Here is a 21,146-nt window from a genome sequence, read left to right as displayed (position 1 = left end):
AGGAAGGAAGGAAGGAAGGAAGGAAGGAAGGAAGGAAGGAAGGAAGGGAGGAAAGATAGATGAAAGGAAAAAAGGAAGGGAGAAAGGGAGGAAGGAAGAGAGGAAGGAAGGAAGCAAAGATGGATGGATGGCTGGATGAATGGATGGCTGGATGGAAGGAAGGAAGGGAAGGGAGGGAGGGAGGGAGGGAAGGAGGGTAGATGGAGGGAGAAAAGGAGGAAGGAAGAGAGGAAGGAAGCAAAGATGGATGGATGGGTGGATGGCAGGAAGGAAGGGGAGGGAGGGAGGGAGGAAGTTAGTTAGGAGAGAGGCAGGGAGGGAGGGAATTCAGTGGGTCATGAATGCCTTAAAGGATCCTGCCAGGACCAGCACAGAGGGAGAGAGGGGTGCACAGAGTCATGCTTTCGTGCCCTCCTGTTGCACCCTCAATACTGCCATGGTCACCATTGACCGCAGCCATGACAGCCATGAATCTCTAAGGAGCACCTCCTCATTGTCTTGGATCCTCATGCAATACATGTTATAAAAGCAGCCAGGTTTTTATTTACTAACTCCCTTTTCTTTCTCACTTGTCATTACCCACTATCTACATCCCCCTTCTTTCTGTATACTTCAACATGATGGGACAGAAAGTTTCCCCTCGTGTATTTCACCTTATGAAATCCTCTCTCACTGTCCCAAAAGCCAGACTATATAAATATTCACCAGGAATGCAAGGCCAAGGGTAAGTATTAATGATAAGTTAGACTAAAACCATAAAGGATCTACTAGGACATAACTGGTAATTAAAAGGAAGTCATTGTCATCCATACACTGGAGTCTTTGTTGCCTGTTTCTTAGGAAAGAACCCACCTTTATTCTGCCCTGGTGCATCCCTTTGACATCAAAAGATATTTCAAGGGTTGAGGTAAGTGGGGAAAGTGAATCTATATCAAACTTGCCTTGGGGCTTTTATCACCTGCTCCGAGAAAAAATAAATTTGAAAAGTAAATATAGCAACGTGTGACAGCAGTTTTTCTGTCCAAGTTCTCAGTGTAAAATCTATCGGACCTGCTGACTGAGCCTGCTGGTGCTGCAAGGGAGGGAGTGTGGTCCTCCTTGAGGAGCCACATCCAGGGGTGCCTGGGTGGCTCAGTCGGTTAAGCGTCTGCCTTCGGCTCAGGTCATGATCCCAGGGCCCTGGGATGGAGCCCCACATAGGGCTCTCTGCTCAGCGGGGAGTCTGCTTCTCCCTCTCCCACTCCCCCCTGCTTGTGTTCCCTCTCTCACTGTGTCTCTGTCAAATAAATAAATAAAAAATCTTAAAAAAAAAAATCTCTAAAAAAATTTTAAAAAAGGAGCCACATCCATCGATATGCTTTATGATTTAGCCACTTTATCAAATATGCTTTATTATTAACCAGAGGGTCTGGTTTTTAAATGTTATTATATACTAGCAGACTGAAAGAATGAATCTTTTAAAGATTTATTAAAATTATTATTATTAGTTCTCTATATTGTCTCCCCATCTCTGGTAGTACCTTTTCCATCACTTCCCTGGGCAGGTACCACCATCTTTTCCACTGCCCTTCCTCTCTCCACATAAGAAATGGTATCAGCCCTCTCTTCTCCATCATTTTAGTTCTAATAATTTTTCTTCTCCAAATATAAGACAACTATGACACCAATGCTTGAAATGACCTTACCAGAGTTCCAGATTTTGTATTCATTGTATAGGAGCTGTTGGTGCTTTGGGAGCCAAGTTTTGGATTCTCTGACAAAGGGACGCCATCTTTAAACCATGTGTACTCAGGAGCGGGATTCCCTTCTTTGTCTTGACATCGCAGCTCTACCACAGTTCCACTCAGAGCAGAATTGGGTACTTCACAGGTTGGAACTGCTGGGGCCACTGAAGGAGGGAAGTCAAATGGCACTGGTTATTTATAAGCTTAACAAGGATTTTAACAACCACATTAAGATGGGCTTGTTGGACACCTGTGATAGAGACTGGCTACTTGCTCAAGAGATCCACTTCCTTTCTTCACGGGCACACAGCCAGACCACATTCGCCAGCCCCCTTGCACCCAGATAGGGTCATATGCATGAGTTCTGGCCAATGGCATGTGGGAAAAGTCATCTATGCCGTTTCCAGGCCTGACCCATAAACACGGATCTAGGTACTACTTTGAAGAGATTTTGGAGATGTAACTAAGGTCCCAAATCTATTGTCTTTTAAGATAGGGAGATTACACAGGTGGGACTGACTTAATCCCACGACCCCTTGAAAAGTTGTTTTCTCTGGGTGGTCACAGAAGGGAAAGTCAGAGATTCAGAGCACAGGAAGGACTCAACATGCTTCTGTTGGACTCTAGACGGAGAGGGCCACGTGGCCCTGCTAGTGCTGCAAGGGAGAGAGGGGTGCCCAGAATCATGCTTTCGTGCCCTCCTGTCGCACCCTCAATACTGCCATGGTCACCATTGACTGCAGCCATGACAGCCATGAATCTCTAAGGAGCACCTCCTCATTGTCTTGGATCCTCATGCAATACATGTTCCTAAAAGCAGCCAGGTTTTTATTTACTAACTCCCTTTTCTTTCTCACTTGTCATTACCCACTATCTACATCCCCCTTCTTTCTGTATACTTCAACATGATGGGACAGAAAGTTTCCCCTTGTGTATGGAATGTGGTGCCTCCAGGAGCTGAGTGTGGTCCCCAGCTCACAGCCAGCATGGAATGGAGTCTTTCGTTGTACAGCCATGGGAACTGAAATCTGCCAACAAGGAGAATGACTTTTCCCCGGAACCTCCAGACAAGAACTCAGCCCACTGACTCCCGATTTCAGCCTTATGATACCCTGGGCAGCGAGCCCCACCTTGTCGAGCTGGACTGACCTACAGAACTGTGAGCCAATAAATGGGTGGTATTTTAAGCTGCTAGGTTTGTGATCATCTGTTATGTGACAATAGAAGCCTAATACACCAGTGGAATCTCCTGCAAGGTTTTCTGAATTAAATTTCTGCTATATTAGTACATCACTAGTATTTTAGACCCTGGGTTATATAGAAAAAGGAAGGGGAGTTATTTTACTCTCTATGATTAGCAGTTTATACTAACATCGATGGAGAAGAAAAGATCATGTTCCTCCACCAGTTGTCAACATGAGCTGTTAATATCTATCAATGATTCTCATAATGGCTAAATATACTGGCTTTGGAGTTAATCCCACCAGGATCCAAATCCTGGTCCAGACACTTATTAGCTGTGTAGACTTGGGAAAATCATTTAGCTTCTCTCTTCTCATCTATAAAAATGAAGTTGTCAGTGAAAAATTAAGTAAAATTACGTATGTGAAAGAGCCTAACACAAACTAGCTGCACAATAAATACTAATTTCCCTTCTTTACCAAATAACTTCTTTCTTTTCTTTTCTTTTTTCTCTTCTTTTCCCTCCCCTCCCCTCCTCTCCTCTCTTCTTTTCTTTTCTACCAAATAACTTCTAATACTTTCCTTGGCCTACTTTTTTGTTTTATTGCTTTTCTGTCATCTCATGTGTTAGGATTTTATACAGTAAGAGATAGACCGCATATACTGAAGGTACTGAAGGTACTGAAAAATAAACTCTTAGGGGAAATGCTCCTATGTACAAGATAGGCCCATTAAGATTTACTTTAATCTGAAATGAAAAGAGAATTTGTCAGAACAAGTTTGTAAGAGTAAAATTTCAGCGGCGAATGCGGTGAAAAGGGGCAATAGCCAAGATTTTACAGGGAAAGTGGTGTTGGTGATTTCTAGAACTTTCCTGACTGGGGCCCCAGGTTGCCTCGGGGATGGGGATGAGGGTGAGGAACAGTAATCCCACAGATAAAAGCACATCACACCTAGGACTTCTAGAGTGACCGTATCTTCTTCCAGGTTTTGGCCTTGCTCAGATGGGGCACTAACTTCACAGCGATATTTCCCAGCATCAGTTCTTGTAACATTTTTGATCCGTATACTGAAATCTATCATCTCAGCTCGATCTTTAAAATCACCTTTTAGAAAAAGAAGACAATGATGTTAATAACAGTGCAAATAACTTTCTATATACTACCTTCCTCAAGTCACTTCATTCAGTGACCAAGGCATTTATTTTCCTATTAATAAACTCAATTTAAAAACTAATAAAGGACTCTTAAGTATAGGAAACAAACCGAGGGTTCCTGGAGGGGAGGTTGGTGGGTGGATGTGGTAACTGGGTGATGGGCATTAAGGAGAGCACGTGATGTGATGAGCACTGGGTGTTATACGCAACTGATGAATTATTGAACTCTACATCTGAAATTAATGATGTACTATATGTTGGCTAATTGAATTTAAATAAAAAAATAAAAACTCAAAACACCGTATGCAGATGCTGCTATTTCAAATTTCTTCTTGTTTTTTAGAATGACATACAGTTCACAAAAGAACATTCAGTTCAATATTCTCATATGTTAGAGGATTCAATCCTCATTCCTGCCTCATCCCCTTTCTAATATGCTTACACAAACATTCCCACCTTCAGAAGACACTGCAGCATCTAGTTCAATTAGCTGGAAAAGTAAATTTATGTGCGGTGGCCCACATCATACTGCCACAAAAGAAAAGGTGAAGGGGTCTTAAAAACACTCTTTTGATTAGTTTTTGGTAATAATATGTACAGAATGAAAATAGCGCTTTATAGAACATTCAGGTGCTAGATTGGCAATAGGAGAAAATACACGCAAAGACAGCCCTGTGGCCCACAGCAGTCTTATCTTGACAGATGAGAACAAGAGGGGTATTTTAAATTCTTTATGGACTTTGAACGTTTGTTCATGTGTTTAATTCTTTAAAATTAAAGTAATGCATAGCATTCTAAAATAATACCATGCTTCTTACACTTGTTAAATTATATTTGCAACTTCTGAATGTCTATAATGGAAAATTTCAAGCACACAAAAAATTACAGAGTATTGTAAAATAAATCTCATCACCCAGCGATAACAATAATCCATGCATGGCCTATCCTATTCCATCTGCACATCTAAACATTGAATTATTTTGAGGTAAATCCCAACACCATAGCATTTTATCCATTATTATCAATGCTTTAAAAGCTCATTATATATTCAACAGGAAAAACAGTAAGTGGAAAGAAATGTATAACAAAGAATTAAAATAAAGCACTGTTAAAGGTGGTTGTATTTACCTTCCCCTGCCATAAGTCTAAGTCTCAACTGCAAAGGCTTCTTAGTGATGGCTTAGCTTTCTAGATGGCGATATGGAAATAGGGTAAAATTATTACCACCGAGCAGTGACCCTTCATCTCACTTCCACATCATCTCTTTTTCCTTTCTCTCAAGAGTCTAATCTACTGGGCCAGCAAGAGCCATTCCATTTTACATCCTTTAGGGCTGAGCTGAGACATGAAGGGTCCAGGGTCTCCATGGAGTTGACTTTCTTCTGTTCTCTGTTCCATTTTTGTGGTGATTGCATTCTAGGTCTCAGTCATTGTTGGTTTCATCTCACACTTACTAAACACATTCTCTTTCACCATACAAAAAAAACCCCCTCAAAATGGATTAAAGACTTAAATGTGAGACCTGAAACCATAAAAATCTTTGAAGAGAACATGGGCTCTCTCTGACATTGGCTGTAGCAAGTTTTCTAGATAGGTCTCCAGAGGCAAGAGAAATAAAAGCAAAAATAAACTATTGGGACCACATCAGAATAAAAGGTTTCTGCACAGCGAAGGAAACAATCAAAACTAAAAGGCAACCTATGGAATGGAAGAAGATATTTGCAAATGATATCTCCGATAAAAATATATAAAGAACTGAATCAACTCAATACCCAAAAAACAAGGAATCCAATTAAAAAATGGGCAGAAGACATGAACAGACATTTTTCCAAAGAAGATAGACAAATGGCCAACAGACATGAAAAGATGCTCAACGTCACCATCATCAGGGAAATGCAAATCAAAACTACAATGAGGTATCACTTCGCACCTGTCAGAATGGCTAACATCAAAAACACAAGAAACAACAGGTGTTGGTGAGGATGTAGAGAAAAGGAGAACCCTTGTGCCCTGTGGGAATGCAAACTGTGGAAAACTATATGGAGGTTCCTCAAAAAATTAAAAACAGAACACCCTATAATCCAGGAATCACACTACTGGGTTTTTACCCAAAAGATACAAAAACACTAATTCAAAGTGATACATGCACCCCTATGTTTATTGCAGCATTATTTACAATAGCCAAATTATGGAAGCAGCCCATATATAGTATATAAGTATACAATGGAATGTTACTCAGCTATAAAAATAATGAAATCTTGCCATTTGCAACAACATGGATAGAGCTAGAGGGTATTATGCTAAACGAAATAAGTTAGTCAGAGAAAGACAAATACCATATGATCTCATTCATATGTGGAATTTAAGAAACAAAACAAGTGAGCAGAGGAAAAAAGAGCGAGAGAGAGAGGGAGAGAGAGAGAGGCAAACCAGGAAATAGACTCTTAACTATAGAGAACAAACTGATGGTTACCAGAGGGAGGTGGGTAGGGGAATGGGGGAAATAGAAAAGGGGGATTAAGAGTATACTTATCATGATGAAAATAACATAAAATAAAATAAAACAAAATAAAATGATTTAAAAAACCCACATTCTCAGTAACTAGTCCTGTCCTGTTCTCATTTGTAAATTAAAGAACCCAGGTTGTACTTGGTGTTCTCTTGCTCTCACCTCATCAAGTTTACAGCTTCTTACCTTGAAGAGCCTGCTGGTAGTAGACAAAGGAGACACTCCGGCCCAGTTTCTTCCACTCTAATCTGGAGGAAATGGTCTTCTTTGGATATTTACAGGCTAAAATAACCTCTAGGAACAACAACAAAAATACTTGTTTTCTAATTGTCCCTATGAATTTATATTTTACTTAAGTAAATTTTTAAACAGCCTGAAGCTATTTCTTTATACTTCCATTCATTCATTCAATTCATTCATTCATTCATTCATTCATAAATTACTTTAATGGGCACCATATTGGCTTAACCCAAAGATGAATCGAAAGCATTATAGCTCTTCTCCATAATAATTGCATGACACTAGGCTACTGACCCTAATTCTTGAGCCTCAGTTACCATCTGTGAAATAAGATAGTATGTCATAGAGTTGTAGTGAGTCTTCAAATACAGTAATACATGCAAAGCACACATGCCTGGACATGGTAAGTAATTTAAAAATGGCAGTTATTTATCATTTATCTTACTATCTTACTATTCCCAGTCTCAGTCATCAGGGAGTTTACAGCCTGGGAGAAGAGATAAATAAGATAATGTAATTTTGTTCCATTGTTCATAGTGCCATGAACGCTATGGAGGTAAACAGAGAAAGGCACTCAGTGCAGCCTATGGGATCCACAAACATTCCTTCAACATGTACGTTCTCACTCAGACCCATTCTTTGATAACCCTCTCTATGGATATATTGATACAAACCCGATACGATCTTCTACTAAATCATGGGTTCCTAATTCTTATCTCTATCCAGATAAATTATGAGAAGATTTAATCTTGGCATCAAGTTTAACTGCCTCACTGTAGCTCATTTAAGTCACTTTATTGCAGGAAATTTACTGTAGTTACGTCATTAAAGAATTCCTGGAACCTCTGAAGGAACCCCCTCTTTTAACTGTCCAAACAAGATGACTGGGGGGAGGAGGGGAAGTCCAGCACCTATCTGCCAACTGCTTTGAGTTGCCAAAAGGAAACCTCCGGTTGTAAATATTTTTAAAGTATGTTTCAGTCACGCTCTCTAGTGTGTCATCTTCATGTTTCTGAGACATTTTTTTCCCACAATGCATTCAGTTTGACCCCAAAAGCACACATCTTTGACTAGAGGAGGTTCAAAATCCTTTCCATACCTCTGATTTTGATGTAGCAGATTAAATGCCATTTTATTTTTTTTACGATTTTATTTTTAAAGATTTAATGCCATTTTAAAAAACAATTCAGATGCAGCCATCAAAAAAAAATGAAATCTTGCCATTTGCAACGACGTGGATGAAACTAGAGGGTATTATGCTAAGTGAAATAACTCAATCAGAGAAAGACAATTATCATATGATCTCATTCATATGTGGAATTTGAGAAACAAGGCAGAGGATCATAGGGGAATGGAGGGAAAAATGAAACAAGATGAAACCAGAGAGGGAGACAAACCATAAGAGACTCTTAATCTCAGAAAACAAACTGAGGGTTGCTGGAGTGGAGGGAGGTGGGAGGGATGGGGTGGCTGGGTGATGGACATTGGGGAGGGTATGTGCTATGGTGAGCGCTGTGAATTGTGTAAGGCTGATGAATCACAGACCTGTGATTATATGTTAATATAATCAAATAATACATTATATGTTAATAAAAAAATTCAGGATATATGATATGGTAGATTAGAGAGCAGTACTTTTATTATCCCAAGTTTTATTAATATACACATAGATATGGACAAAAAGCCAAAAAATATGTATGAAAATATTAACCCAGTGATGAGTTCTGTGTGATAGAATTACGGTTTTTCTTTTTGTTATATGTAGTTTCTAATTTTCCTTTTAGTTCCACACATACTGCTAGAAATACAGAAATAGAACACAAGGTAATGGAAAACAGAAAATAGGACAGAGAAAAGAAAGGCAAGGGGGAAAAAAACCCCCAAAATTATTTTCAAGGGTGCCTAAAGTTTTTAGAGCAGGTTTTACATGACAAAGAGACATCATTTTACAGACATGTTTACAATTATGCTACAAAGACAAATATGTGCTGAGGGACTTGTCTGAGGAAACATGGTTCTGTTCTGTTGATTAAGGAGAATGGGTGGTGACTTTCCGGAGTCTTGAGTTTGAGATAGGTTTCCTTCCCGTATTTTGTTGAGTTTCCAACAATTAAACACACACCCACACTCATTTTTAGCCCACACGCTCAGGTCTTAGGAATAAATTTGTACTTGGTCACGTTGTTTCATATATTTAACTACATACACAGGCACACACATACACACACACACACGGAGCCCTTTTCATCAAGAAGATTTGACTTCTGTCCTCATTGCTCTATGGAAAACCTCTGCAGAAATTATATTCAAAAACGAAACCAATGGTTTTCCTAAATGCAGTGACACCATTCTTTCGCCTCACTCAGACCATGGAGGATGTGTGGAGATGGTCTAAGTCATCCAACTGTTGAGTACTTACTGTGTGTCCAGTTTATTATTAATTTATTATATCCATTTATAGTTTATTATTATACCATTGTTCCTGAGCTATATCAGTGAGCAAAACAAAGATCCCTGTTCTTTCAGGTCTCACAATTTGCAGGGTGAGTCAGGCACACAAGAAATATCATAAAGTGAATTAAATGCTACATTCGGAGGTAATGAGTGCTATGGAAATAAAGTAGATCAGGAGTGTTGGTGTGCAATTACAAAACACCTGAATAGTCAGAGTTCTACTCATTTAGAGAGTGACATTTGACCAAAGACTGAAAAAAAGAAATTAGAATTCCTTAGAATTTGAGTACAAATTTCGTAGAATTCGAAATTGGAATTCACCACGTGTTTCTTTGGGACTACTCCAAGCAAGGCCACGGTCAGTGCCTCGATCTGAAGGTGCCAACACCATGACCTCTGGAACTGGGAGAAACAGTAAGTCAGTTGGAATCATGGGGTCAACACCTGAGGATAAAGAACCAGATGAACTGAGAAGCTAACTACCATGGACTCTCCTCTCTCTTTTCAGTTAAAATGCAACACTCACAACCAGTATAATCTTGTACGTAGCCCTTAGGGTTATTAACACCATAAGGTAGTAGGAGGTTATTATACCATAAGGCCTTTTGGAGTTAGACCTCCGTCATACACTGTGGGTGCGATGTTGGGCAAATTACTTAACTGTTTTTGAAAATTATACTCACGTTTTTTTTTTAAGATTTTATTTATTTATTCATAAGAGACAGAGAGAGAGAGAGGCAGAGGGAGAAGCAGGCTCTCTCCACTGAGCAAGGAGCCCGATGCGGGGCTCGATCCCAGGACTCTGGGATCATGACCTGAGCTGAGGGCAGATGCTTAACCAACTGAGTCACCCAAACGTCCCTATACTCATATTTGTAAAAAGAAACAATATAACAGTACTCATCTCATGAAGCTAGTGTGAAGTTTAAGTGAGGTAATGTATCAATACACTTGGGTATGTTTGGTACTTTGTACATGGTGCGTGCTCCATCAGTGGTTATTACTGCTTTCACCCCTGAGAAACTTCTTTTACTTGTAGTTGTATGCCTTGACATGATAGAAATCCCCACTTTCTACACCCCAAATTTACCTAAGAATCACTCAAATTTGAACTAAAACCGCTACCTTTGCGACAGCAAAGAATAGGATACAGACATAAATCATATTTTCTCAAAACAAGGCATACAAAAGCATAAAAATGCACCAAGTTTTTTTCATTAAGATGATCATTTCATTCCCAAAAATATGTTTCCTTTGGGTCAGGGAAAAGATGATTCTTTTGTTTAGAAAAAACGTATTAGCAATAACTATTTTCATATAGCAAAATAGTCACTTTTAGGGATGACATCAATAGAAATCACTGTGAATTTTAGTTTTTCCAGGATTCTGTACTGCTAATTATCTTTTGATGTTATTCTCTGTGCTGAAGTTAAAAATCATCAAAATCTTATATAAGCAAAAATAGAATTGGTACGACCAACACAGCTCTGAAGAATTACCAAGAATTACTTCTGTGAAGAAAAGCATGCTATTAACCTGATTTATAGCTCACGGGGCTGGACATTCTGCATAAAGGCTGCTCATACAACTTATAAGCTTAGCAAAGCTGCTATCACTTCAGTCTCATTCTGTTCTTGGCACCACTGTGGGAAGTGATACAAAACAGCCGCACTGCAAAGAAGGAATTAATTCATGATTTGTTGACATCCGAGAGACAAGAGGCAAAAAAGTGAAATGAATTAGGTGGAACACACCCACACATATACACAAATCGCAAGATATTTTACACTTTAACTAAAATCAAGTCATTGCGTGAAATACGCTACAACTAAAATGTGGAAGAAGATAGAAATTTATTTTTGCTTTAAGGAGAGCCAAGTTGGAACGACTGGGGCACATATAAAATAGAATCAAAATATAAATCTTTGTCTTTAAAGATTTATTTATTTTATTTGTGTGTGTGTGTGAGAGAGAGAGAGAGCACATGTGCACGTGAGTGGGGGGAGGGGCAGAGGGAGAGAAGCAGACTCCTGTTGAGCGCAGAGCCCCCACCCCCCCATGTGGGGCTCTATCTCAGGAACCTGAAATTCTTTTTTTTTTTTTTTTAAAGATTTTATTTATTTATTTGAGAGAGAGAGACACAGCGAGAGAGGGAACATAAGCAGGGGGAGTGGGGGAGGGAGAAGCAGGCTTCCCATGGAGCAGGGAGCCTGATGTGGGGCTCAATCCCAGGACCCTGGGATCATGACCTGAGCCGAAGGCAGACGCTTAACGACTGAGCCACCCAGGCGCCCCATGGAACCTGAAATTCTGACCTGAGCCGAAACCAAGAGTTGGATGCTCAACTGATTGAGCTACCCAGGTGCCCCTATAATTCTTACTTTAAAAGAGGAGAGGGGAAACAAAAGAATAAAAATGGAAAATACTTATTCAGGAATAAGACTAACATTTGACTGCAATAAATTATAGAAGGATTTTTTATATTAAAAATAAAATACACATTAAAAAGTAATGTAAATAGTACACAATTTTAATTTGGAGTGATGGGAATTTTTGGAACTAGACAGAGGTGGTAGTTACACAGCATTGTGAATGTACTAAACGCCACTGACCTGTTCACTTGAATGTGCTGGTTTAATGTTATATGAATTTCACCTCCATGCATTTTTTTTTTTTTTAAAGTAATGTAAGACTGTAGAATTTAACTTTGGCATCCTAATTGAGGTATCATGCCATAGGGCCTGCGTGGCGGGGGGTGGGGGGGAGCAGGGATGTATATTCATGGTACCCACTGGGCCCAACAGTGAGAACCTTCAGGAAAGTACAAAGTAGGGCAATTCACTTCTTTTGTCCTTACAGAGTCCTGGCCCATCTTTTCCTCTCACTGTGTGGTCCCTCTTTTAGCCTTTCTAGTCTCCTTTTCAACACCTTGTCCAGCCCTGTTTATCTCCCACTTCAAGTGCTCCATAGCCCTACATCACTCCCAATCATAAATTTGCTCTTCCCACGTCTCTCCACTTAAAACTAATTCATGATAAAGTTTGAGTCTTTTATTAGCTTAATCATGTAATATTTTAGGACTTCATTAACTGAAATAGTTATTTAAGTGATTTGTTATCAAGTGATGTGTACTTGTGAATGGCATGCCAATTCTTACTATAGCATATTTTTGCTGAAGAAGCACATATAACGCTGTGTGCCGGGCACTATTAGAAGTACTAGCTAAATACTAATCTACTTAGTTCCGTCCCATCCAGTTTTCTTTAATCTTTGTCTCTTTCCTTCAAACCTGTCTCTCCCAATGCCAAGAACCTAAGACATACCTGAAGACGAGAGTTCAGACACATTTGAAACTTGTTTCTTAAATGTTTGCAATCTCTGGCCCAAACTAGCATCATACTTAGGACACAGTAATTCTTCTGGTTGCCTAGTATTATTGTGTTCTAGGTAAAAGAGCCTTCAGAATAGTAGTAGGTGGTCAATATTTGAAGTAAACTTATAGAAGCCCTTATAAAGTTTTCCTTGGGTATTAGAGTCTTTAAAAATTTTTTTTTAAATTGTGGTTAAATACATAGATCTTAACATTTACCATCTTAACACTTTTTAACTTTTTGCCATCTTAATGATTTTTAATAATTCAGTAGTGTTACATATATCCACATTGTTAAGCAACCAATCTCTAGAACTTTTTCATCTTGCAAAAGTGAAAGTTTATATCCATTAAACACCAACTCCCTACTGTAAATATATTTAAGAAGCTAAAATACATAACAAAATGGCACCCCAAAATAGGCTATATTAATGTCATCTTAAAAACATTAAGTAGAGTGGGGTTTGCGGTGTTAATTTCCATTTGCCATATCCAGCTGGCTGGAAACTTTGCAAAACCTCTGTCTACCAGTTTCACAAATTAGATCTGCTTTGTTGCAGATAATTTAGGCAATTAGAGGCCTTCTTGGTACATCAGGTCTTTCATTTCCACTGAGGAGGTGGAGAAAGAGTTCTCAAGTGGAAACAGCACAGAGCAACATTTTGGAAGGAAGAATTGGTGTGAGGTAAGGCAGAGGGTCCCAACAAATAGATAACATCACCTACGTCATACTTGTGAGTCATTTGAACAACATAGTCTGTGAAAAGCATAAGTTACTCTACCTTGATACTCTATTGCTGTGACCACTTGATGGTCTTTTGGGGCAGAGAATCCATAGGCCTTATGATCTGAAAGATTAAAACAGATAGGATAATTAAAATAGTACCAAAGGCCACTTGCAAATATTTGAATGGAATGCAACATTGAGGAAAACTGGCCTAAAGTTTGGTGACAGTTTCACACATTCATATCCCATAGGTTTTAAAGTATCAAAATAAGAAAAACCAAGCCAAACCCTCTATGTCTCTTCCATTTTCTGTATTGTGGTTTTCTGCCCTCCCTTCACAAAGCAAAACCCACGGATCTGTAAGGGCCCCATGACAAACAACACAATTTCACAAGCTTGATTGTGAAAGGTTTTTTTGTTTTATTTTAAGATTTATTTATTTATTTTAGAGAACGTGGGAGCAGAGGGAGGGACAGAGGGAGAGGCAGAGAAGCAGACTGCCCACTGACTGCAGAGCCTGACTCTGGGCTAGATACCAGGACCCCAAGATCATGACCTGAGCCCAAACCAAGAGTCCAAAAACACTCAACGGACTGAGCCACCCAGGCGCCCCAAGCCTGATAGTTAAACAAGTGTCTTTGTCCTTAATTTAGCCTAATAGGCAATCTAGTGCCTAAGGTATTGCCCCTTTAAGATAAAAGCTAATTATTTAAGGGTTTAAGTTGCTTTACAAACTTATCCCTGATTATACTTACATTGTATAGAAATGGGTCATTTAACATATTTTTGACTAGGAAATGTATATATAATATATACTGTATATAAACCTTGTATTACAAATATGATGAAAAATGCAAGCAGAACATCTTTATATTTCTCCCAAAAATTTCAGTAATTTTCCAGGATTGGTCTATAGGATTGAAATGACTGACCAATTATGGTGGCTGGTGTGATCCGATAATAATCGACAATGACAACGATGAGATCATCATCACTTTCATAAACTTATATAGAAAATTTCATTTTGGGGGCGCCTGGGTGGCTCAGTCATTAAGCGCCTGCCTTCGGCTCAGGTCGTGATCCCAGGGTCCCGGGATCGAGCCCCGCATCGGGCTCCCTGCTCGGCGGGAAGCCTGCTTCTCCCTCTCCTGCTCCCCCTGCTTGTGTTCCCTCTCTCGCTGTGTCTCTCTCTGTCAAATAAATAAATAAAATCTTTAAAAAAAAAAGAAAAAGAAAATATCATTTTTTTTAAAGATTGATTTATTTATTTTAGAGAGAGAGAGAGAGAGTGTGTAGGGGGAGGAGCAAAAGGAGAGAGAGAGTCTTAAGCAGGCTCCACAATGGACGTGGGGCCGATCTATCAACCCTGAGATCATGACCTAAGCCGAAACCAGAAGTCAGACACTTAACTGACTGAGCCAACCAGATGCCCCAACAGTAGTTAACATTTATTAAGCACTTAGGTGTTAGGCAACATTCCTTGTGCTTTGCAAGTATTAACTCATTTAACTCTCACAACAATTCTCTGTGGTCAGGTACCACCATTTTTATCCACCTGTTTTGCAGGTGGGGACACTGAGACCCAGAGAGGGTAAGAAACCTCGGTCAAGATTATCGAAGTAGTAAGTGATGGGGCTGGGATTTGAACTCATCCAGTCTATTCCCAAAGCCCACGGAGTTTATTACTATACTACTACACTGGGCCCCACATCGTGTTTCCCCCAAGCAGAACTATGGGGAAGGACTGCAGATTAGCAAGGACGCCGGGTGGAAAGGTCCATTAATCTAACGAAGATGGGATAAGGTGAGAAATTGGTGGTTATAATGAAGGCACAACAGGAAGATGGAAGCTGGGCGGTGGTAACTGGAAAAGTAGGAGAAGTAGCAGGGCATCGCAACCTCAGCGGGGAGGCTCTAGATGAGGGTTTCTCCATCTTGGCACTATTAACCATTGGAACCAGCTCATTCTTTGTTGTGGGGGGCTGTCCTGTGCACTGCAGGATGTTTTGCAATATCCCTGGCTTCTGCCAGTAGAACCTCCATCTCCCCTGTAGCAAACCCAAGTCATGACAACCAAAAAGGTTTCCAGACATTGCCAAATGCCCCCGGGGGGGTGGGGGTGGGGAAATCATACTTGGTGGAAACCACTGCTTTAGACTTAGCAGGTAGGCTGATTGAAGACCCAGGAATAGAAATAAATAGACTAAAGGAGGACCAAAAAACCATGAGTTCAAGGATTTCAAAAAAAGTTCCTAAGAGATCAGAATTTCTTGAATGTGAAATAACATATTACATTTCTGGGAAGGAGTGAAAAATGTTTCATAGAACACGCCATCTTTGATTTATTCATGTATATGGACACTGACATGTAAATTATGACACTGTCCTAAGACTTCATCACTCCTAAGGAATACATGCTATTTGGGATAACTTTTTTTTTTTTCCCTCTCCCTGAGAAGCCTGGACAGCAAATGTAATTGTGAAATGAAAACTCTTAGAAACCTACAGGCCTCAAATGTCTAGTTCTCCTGTCTAACATTGTTCAACTATTCAGGTTCTCTATCTCTAAATTGCAAACATCTTCATTAGGCAAATTGGCAAAGCTGGTGTCTATTGCAAAGAATGTAGAATTGAGCTGATTGCTTTCATTGACAGCTATAAATATATTTGTATAAAGCAGTGACCTACGTGGCCCAGTCTTAGAGAGATGTCAGGTCACCAAAGAGTGATTTCAAAATACCGCTTTTGCTTGTGTATTAAAAAAAAAAAATCATGAAGGGGTCCAAGCAAACTTTTTAAGTGTCCTCCTTTTCCCTTTTCCACATACTCTGCCACATACCAGAATGTCCCATAGTCCTCTAAACCCTACTCTCACCCCTATATGCCTTTCTTTTCCAGTTTCTACTCTCCTTCGCCAATTTTATTTTGTAGATCCCAAAGAGGGTCTGGATCTTCAGAGAATAGAGGGAGGGAAGACACTAAGCTGACCAAGGCAGGAAAGCCAGGACCTCATACGTTCATTCTGTGTTACACCTACATTTAAATGACATGATCACTGAACGTTTTCCCAATAATTCTGATTCCAAATCATTATTCTGTGAAACTTTCAAAGCACACTTTGAAAAAGCCTCTTTTCTCCTTTAGCAATGTGTAAATTAGTGCCCTCAGAGAAATTCTGATTGTGACAGGCATTTCTTGTGATTTTTGAACGACTTTAGTAGATTTTTTAGACAAAACAATGAAGATTCATATTCCATAGAAACCAGTTGAGGGGAAAATCTGGGCAAAATAGAAAAAGATAATCTTTGTTCCCTCCACATCATCATATCTTTGAACTTTTCAAACACTGCACTGCCTACTGAGAATGTTTATTTTCTTCAGCAGGCTTGGGTTGTCTTTCATTTGAGGTGAACTTTAGTCCAAACTGAGACTGGAAGATTGAGAACTGGGTCCAATTATTTTCCCCTTTTCTCAATTCCAGTTTCCTACTTGCTAAAACGTCCTTTGAGAAAGATTTCTTAAATTTTCAAAAATCACTTTAAAAGTTCTATGGAAAATAACGGCTGCTAACTCAGGAATTTTATTAATTTCTTCATTACTTTTATATGTATATCTTTGAATAGAAAAAAATGTCCCAAACACCAAAAAAGAGATGATTGATTGAATTGGCAAAACTATGAACGTAAAACAATTATAAAGGGGATTGGTTTTAGTAAATTAATAAATAGATATTATTTCTTGGTATCTGAATATTTATTTCTGTGGTTTTAAATGTCTTCTAGCTATGTTGCTTCCTCTGGTTCTATTTACTTCAAGGTTTGCTTTTTAATTAAGTAAAAATACTTAAAATGTGTGGTTACCTATGATGAACTTATTTAAACAGAAAGTTCTGAATCTTAAAAAAAACAATTACACATTATAAGATTTCTACCTTGTTTTAAGCCTTTCTGCTCTTGGAATTCGGTTGTGTTTTTGTTTTTTTTTTTAACTTGAACCCAATAACTTTATGAAAACAAAATGTTGGGTTTTTTATCATCATTTCACTAACAGATGTTAGGAAGAGTCTCTGTTGGCTGCTTTCTTGAACTGATTTTTATTTTTTCTTCACCTTTCCAGAGTGAGTTAAAAAAGAAAACAAACAAAAAATTGTCATGTAGGTCTGCTGGTTGAGGTCAACAATTGTTTTAAAGTTAGCTACAAAACATCTTTAATAGTTTTGGATGTGTTCCAAAATCACTGGCAGAAGTTCATAAAATGATGTTAAGAGATGATTATTTCCATAACTGCTAACAACTCCAAGTCAAGTAATCCCTAACCAAATGAAATCTTTTGTGTTTCTTTTCCCTCAACTCTAAGAATAAAATCTCTTACATTGTCTATCAATCATCTAAAATATTCTTATGTGACTAAGGATAATCTAGTATGACTAAGAATAAATATTTATATTTATATCACAATTTTTAAATTTACTATAAAAGTGTTATTTAAAAAGTAACTTTTATTTGGAAACATGATTAGGAAAAACTGATGTGTTACAGAGGTTTTTTTGTTTTAAGGGTACATTACAGAGAGTGCCATGATAAAAACAAGTTATGAAAACTGTGGATATGAGTTATTTCATAAGTTTTCAAAAATGAAAATTAATAGCCATGTGGTTTTGACAATCACCAATACACAATTATTGTACTAACAAATATAGAAAAGATGCACAGGGCTAGTAGTAACAGATAAAATAACACTATCCAGTATGATGTATGTATGTATGTATGTATTTTTTAAAGGAGACTTTTAATTTTTATTTATTTTTTAATTTTATATTTGCATTTTTAATTTAAATTCAATTAATTAACATTTAATGTAGTATTAGTTTCAGATGTAGAGTACTTTCCAGTATTTATTATGGATAAATATTTATAGGGTAAAAAGTCTCCCAATGAAGTAGGAATCAGGAGTTAGGTTAATATACTCATCTATCTCACTATCATTTGACCATAGTAGGTCTGGAGAGTAGAGAGAGGGGGAGAGGGGGGGGGAAGGAGAGGGAGGGGAGAGGAACGGAGAGGAAGAGAGAGAGACACACAGAGATAGACCTGTCCTTCTGTCTTCAAACTGGATATTCTGGCCCTTCTTTTTTTTTTTGTAAGACTTATTTCTTTATTTGAGAGAGAAAGAGAGCACGTGAGCGGGGGAGAGGGAGAGAAGCAGACTCCCTGCTGAGTGGGGAGCAGGCTAGATCCCACAAACCTGGGATCATGATCTGAGTCAAAACCAAAAGTCAGATGCCCAACCAACTGAGCCACCCAGGCAACCCTTGTGGCCCTTCCTTTTAATGAGAGAAAGGGAAACCATACACCAAAGTGCAAGGAAAAATAAAAGCTATGCTTGGCTTTAGAGCTACCTGTGGCTGGTGTTCTGGTGAGTTAATGATGACCTAAAGAATTAAAGGGTGATTTTGACTATGAATAAATTTTCCCCTTAAGAACCTAGCATCTAAGTAAGATGTGACTCCACTGTGTTAAAATCCTCATTGGACAGATGTGACGATCGAGAGAGGTCCTTGCTCAAGGTCACAACGCTCAAACGCAGAGAAGCAAAGATGTGCATTTACATCTAGTTAGTTTGGTTCCACAGACCTTTCTCCCTCCCCCCATTCTCAGACTGGCACGAGGCACTGTGAGAAAGTCATGCCAAATATGACTCTGTCAGACGCTCTGAAGATGGCTTCACACCCATCTTCAATCTTTGTACCTCCAGAGTCTTATTTCTCTGCTTTACTGAATGAATTTGGGGAATCACTTGATGCATCCAATGTTTTCATTTTTTGAAAGTGCAAACATGCAGTAATCAATACAAATTGAGTTTAACAGGGATCAGCAAAGAATGTCAAAAATATTCTCTAATATTCCTAATCTGTCAAATTTATAATCTGCAAATGAAGTTATCTTTGCATTTCTCAGAGGAAGATAGAGCACTGCTAATGTCTTTTTTTTTTTTTTAAAGATTTCTGTTTTTGTTGTTTGTTTATTTATTTGAGAGAGAGAATGAGATAGAGAGAGAGCATGAGAAGGGGGAGGGTCAGGGAGAAGCAGTCTCCCTGCCGAGCAGGGAGCCCGATGCGGGACTCCATCCCAGGACCCTGAGATCATGACCTGAGCTGAAGGCAGTGGCTTAACCAACTGAGCCACCCAGGCGCCCGAGCACTGCTAATGTCTTAAATCTTTTCCTGAATTAGAAGATTTATAAAATATAATGAATAAACACATAAAGGAAGGAGGACTGACCATGAATTTAATAAGGGGAAAGCTTTGGGGCTCTCCCTTGCATGAGCACCTCCTAAGGCTTTGAGGGTGAGGTGGGAGGGCCTAGCAATGTGTGCACATTTTGTAAAAGTTGCAAGAATAAGGGGCACCTGGGTGGCTCAGTCGGTTAAGCACCCGACTCTTGATTTCGGCTCAGGTCATGATCTCAGGGTTGTGAGATCGAGCTCTTCATTGGGCTCTGTGTTCAGCACAGAGTATACTTGAGATTCTCTCTCTCCCTCTGCCCCTCCCCCACTCAGGGCACCTGCACATGCACTCTCTCTAGGGGAAAAAAAAAAAAAAAACTTGCAAGAATAAGATTTTTAGGGGTACAATTTTCTTAGTGAGGGCTCTAATAATCATCTTTGCACACAATTATGGGCTTCTTCTTATTAATGAGTTTATTTAGCTTTCTGGATTTGACCACTTATAATAAAGAAAGTGATCTCCAGAGTTCACTGCCTGATAGTTCAACCTTTAAAATTCTATGGGTTTTATATGACCAACAATTTAGCGCATCCCTGGCCTCTCTCTCCCTCTCAAATTTCAATTCTGGAAAATACAGGGGTTGTATGAATTTTATTCTTCAACTCTCCTGCTGGATGATGGTTCATAAAAGCTTTCACCCTTACAGTTCATACATAGGTTACTAATTAAATTCTATTACCATAAATGCTTCCAGAAGAGATTTGAAACCTAAGGGAAACCCTCCCAGCTTATTGTTGCTTCACGCTTCCTTTGATTAGCCTTCAGGAAGCCAAAGGAACAAGAATGATTTATTTTGAAATGCTGAACATGGAAACAATGGTTTGGCATTGCTTAGCTGTCATATTTTACAACTGTCAGGTAAGACTACTCAGAATTAGTTACCCTGATTTCTCAGGCACTTTACAACCAGGTACTACAATTTCCCTTCTCTTTCCATAAAGACAATTCCCTGATTCACACTTTTTATTTCAAAACCGGTTCTACACATCCAACAATGAGCTAACACCAAAACCTACTCTTTAGGGTCAGTCATCTAGACCAGTAAAAGAAATGGTTTAATGAAAATCTGTGTTATGGATTGAATGTTTGTGTCCCCTCCGCCAAAATCTGCGTGTTGAAATCCTAATGGCCAGTATGATGAGATTAGGAGGTGGAGGCCTTTGGGAGATGATTAGGTCATGAGGATGGAGCCTTCATGAATGGGAATAGTGCCTTTATGAAAGAGACTCAAGGGACCTCCATCTCAGCCATGTGAGGACACAACAAGAAAGTGACAGCTCGTAAGCAGGAAGCAGGCTCTCACCAGATACTGAATCTGCCAGCACCTTGGTCTTGGAATTTCTAGCCTCCAGAGCTGTGAGAAATAGGTATTTGTTTCTGAGCTACCCGGCCTATGGTTATTTTTGCTATAGCAGCCTGAACTAAGACAATCTGCATACATTCCAATCAGAGCTGCATCCTGAGCAGGTCAGGAAAGGAGTACGTGCCATTAGAGAT

At 39.1% G+C, this 21,146-nt stretch overlaps 1 protein-coding gene across 1 annotated transcript in view; it reads right to left on the bottom strand.

The window, feature by feature from the left end:
- JAM2 (junctional adhesion molecule 2) overlaps positions 1-21,146 on the bottom strand; it is a 61,870-nt gene that overhangs the window by 13,753 nt on the left and 26,971 nt on the right. The window contains exons 2-5 of the mRNA XM_035017518.1: positions 13,418-13,483; positions 6,758-6,865; positions 3,860-4,012; positions 1,686-1,888 (exon numbers count right to left, since the gene is read on the bottom strand). Coding sequence (XP_034873409.1) covers positions 1,686-1,888; positions 3,860-4,012; positions 6,758-6,865; positions 13,418-13,483 — 530 coding nt within the window. The remainder of the gene's footprint in view (positions 1-1,685; positions 1,889-3,859; positions 4,013-6,757; positions 6,866-13,417; positions 13,484-21,146) is intronic.

The sequence above is a fragment of the Mirounga leonina genome, unplaced genomic scaffold, assembly GCF_011800145.1.
Source record: "Mirounga leonina isolate KUSES-001 unplaced genomic scaffold, KU_Mleo_1.0 Mir_172, whole genome shotgun sequence".
Lineage (NCBI taxonomy): Eukaryota > Metazoa > Chordata > Mammalia > Carnivora > Phocidae > Mirounga > Mirounga leonina.
Note: the sequence above shows the minus strand (reverse complement) of the source record. Positions and strands in the feature narration are given on the sequence as shown.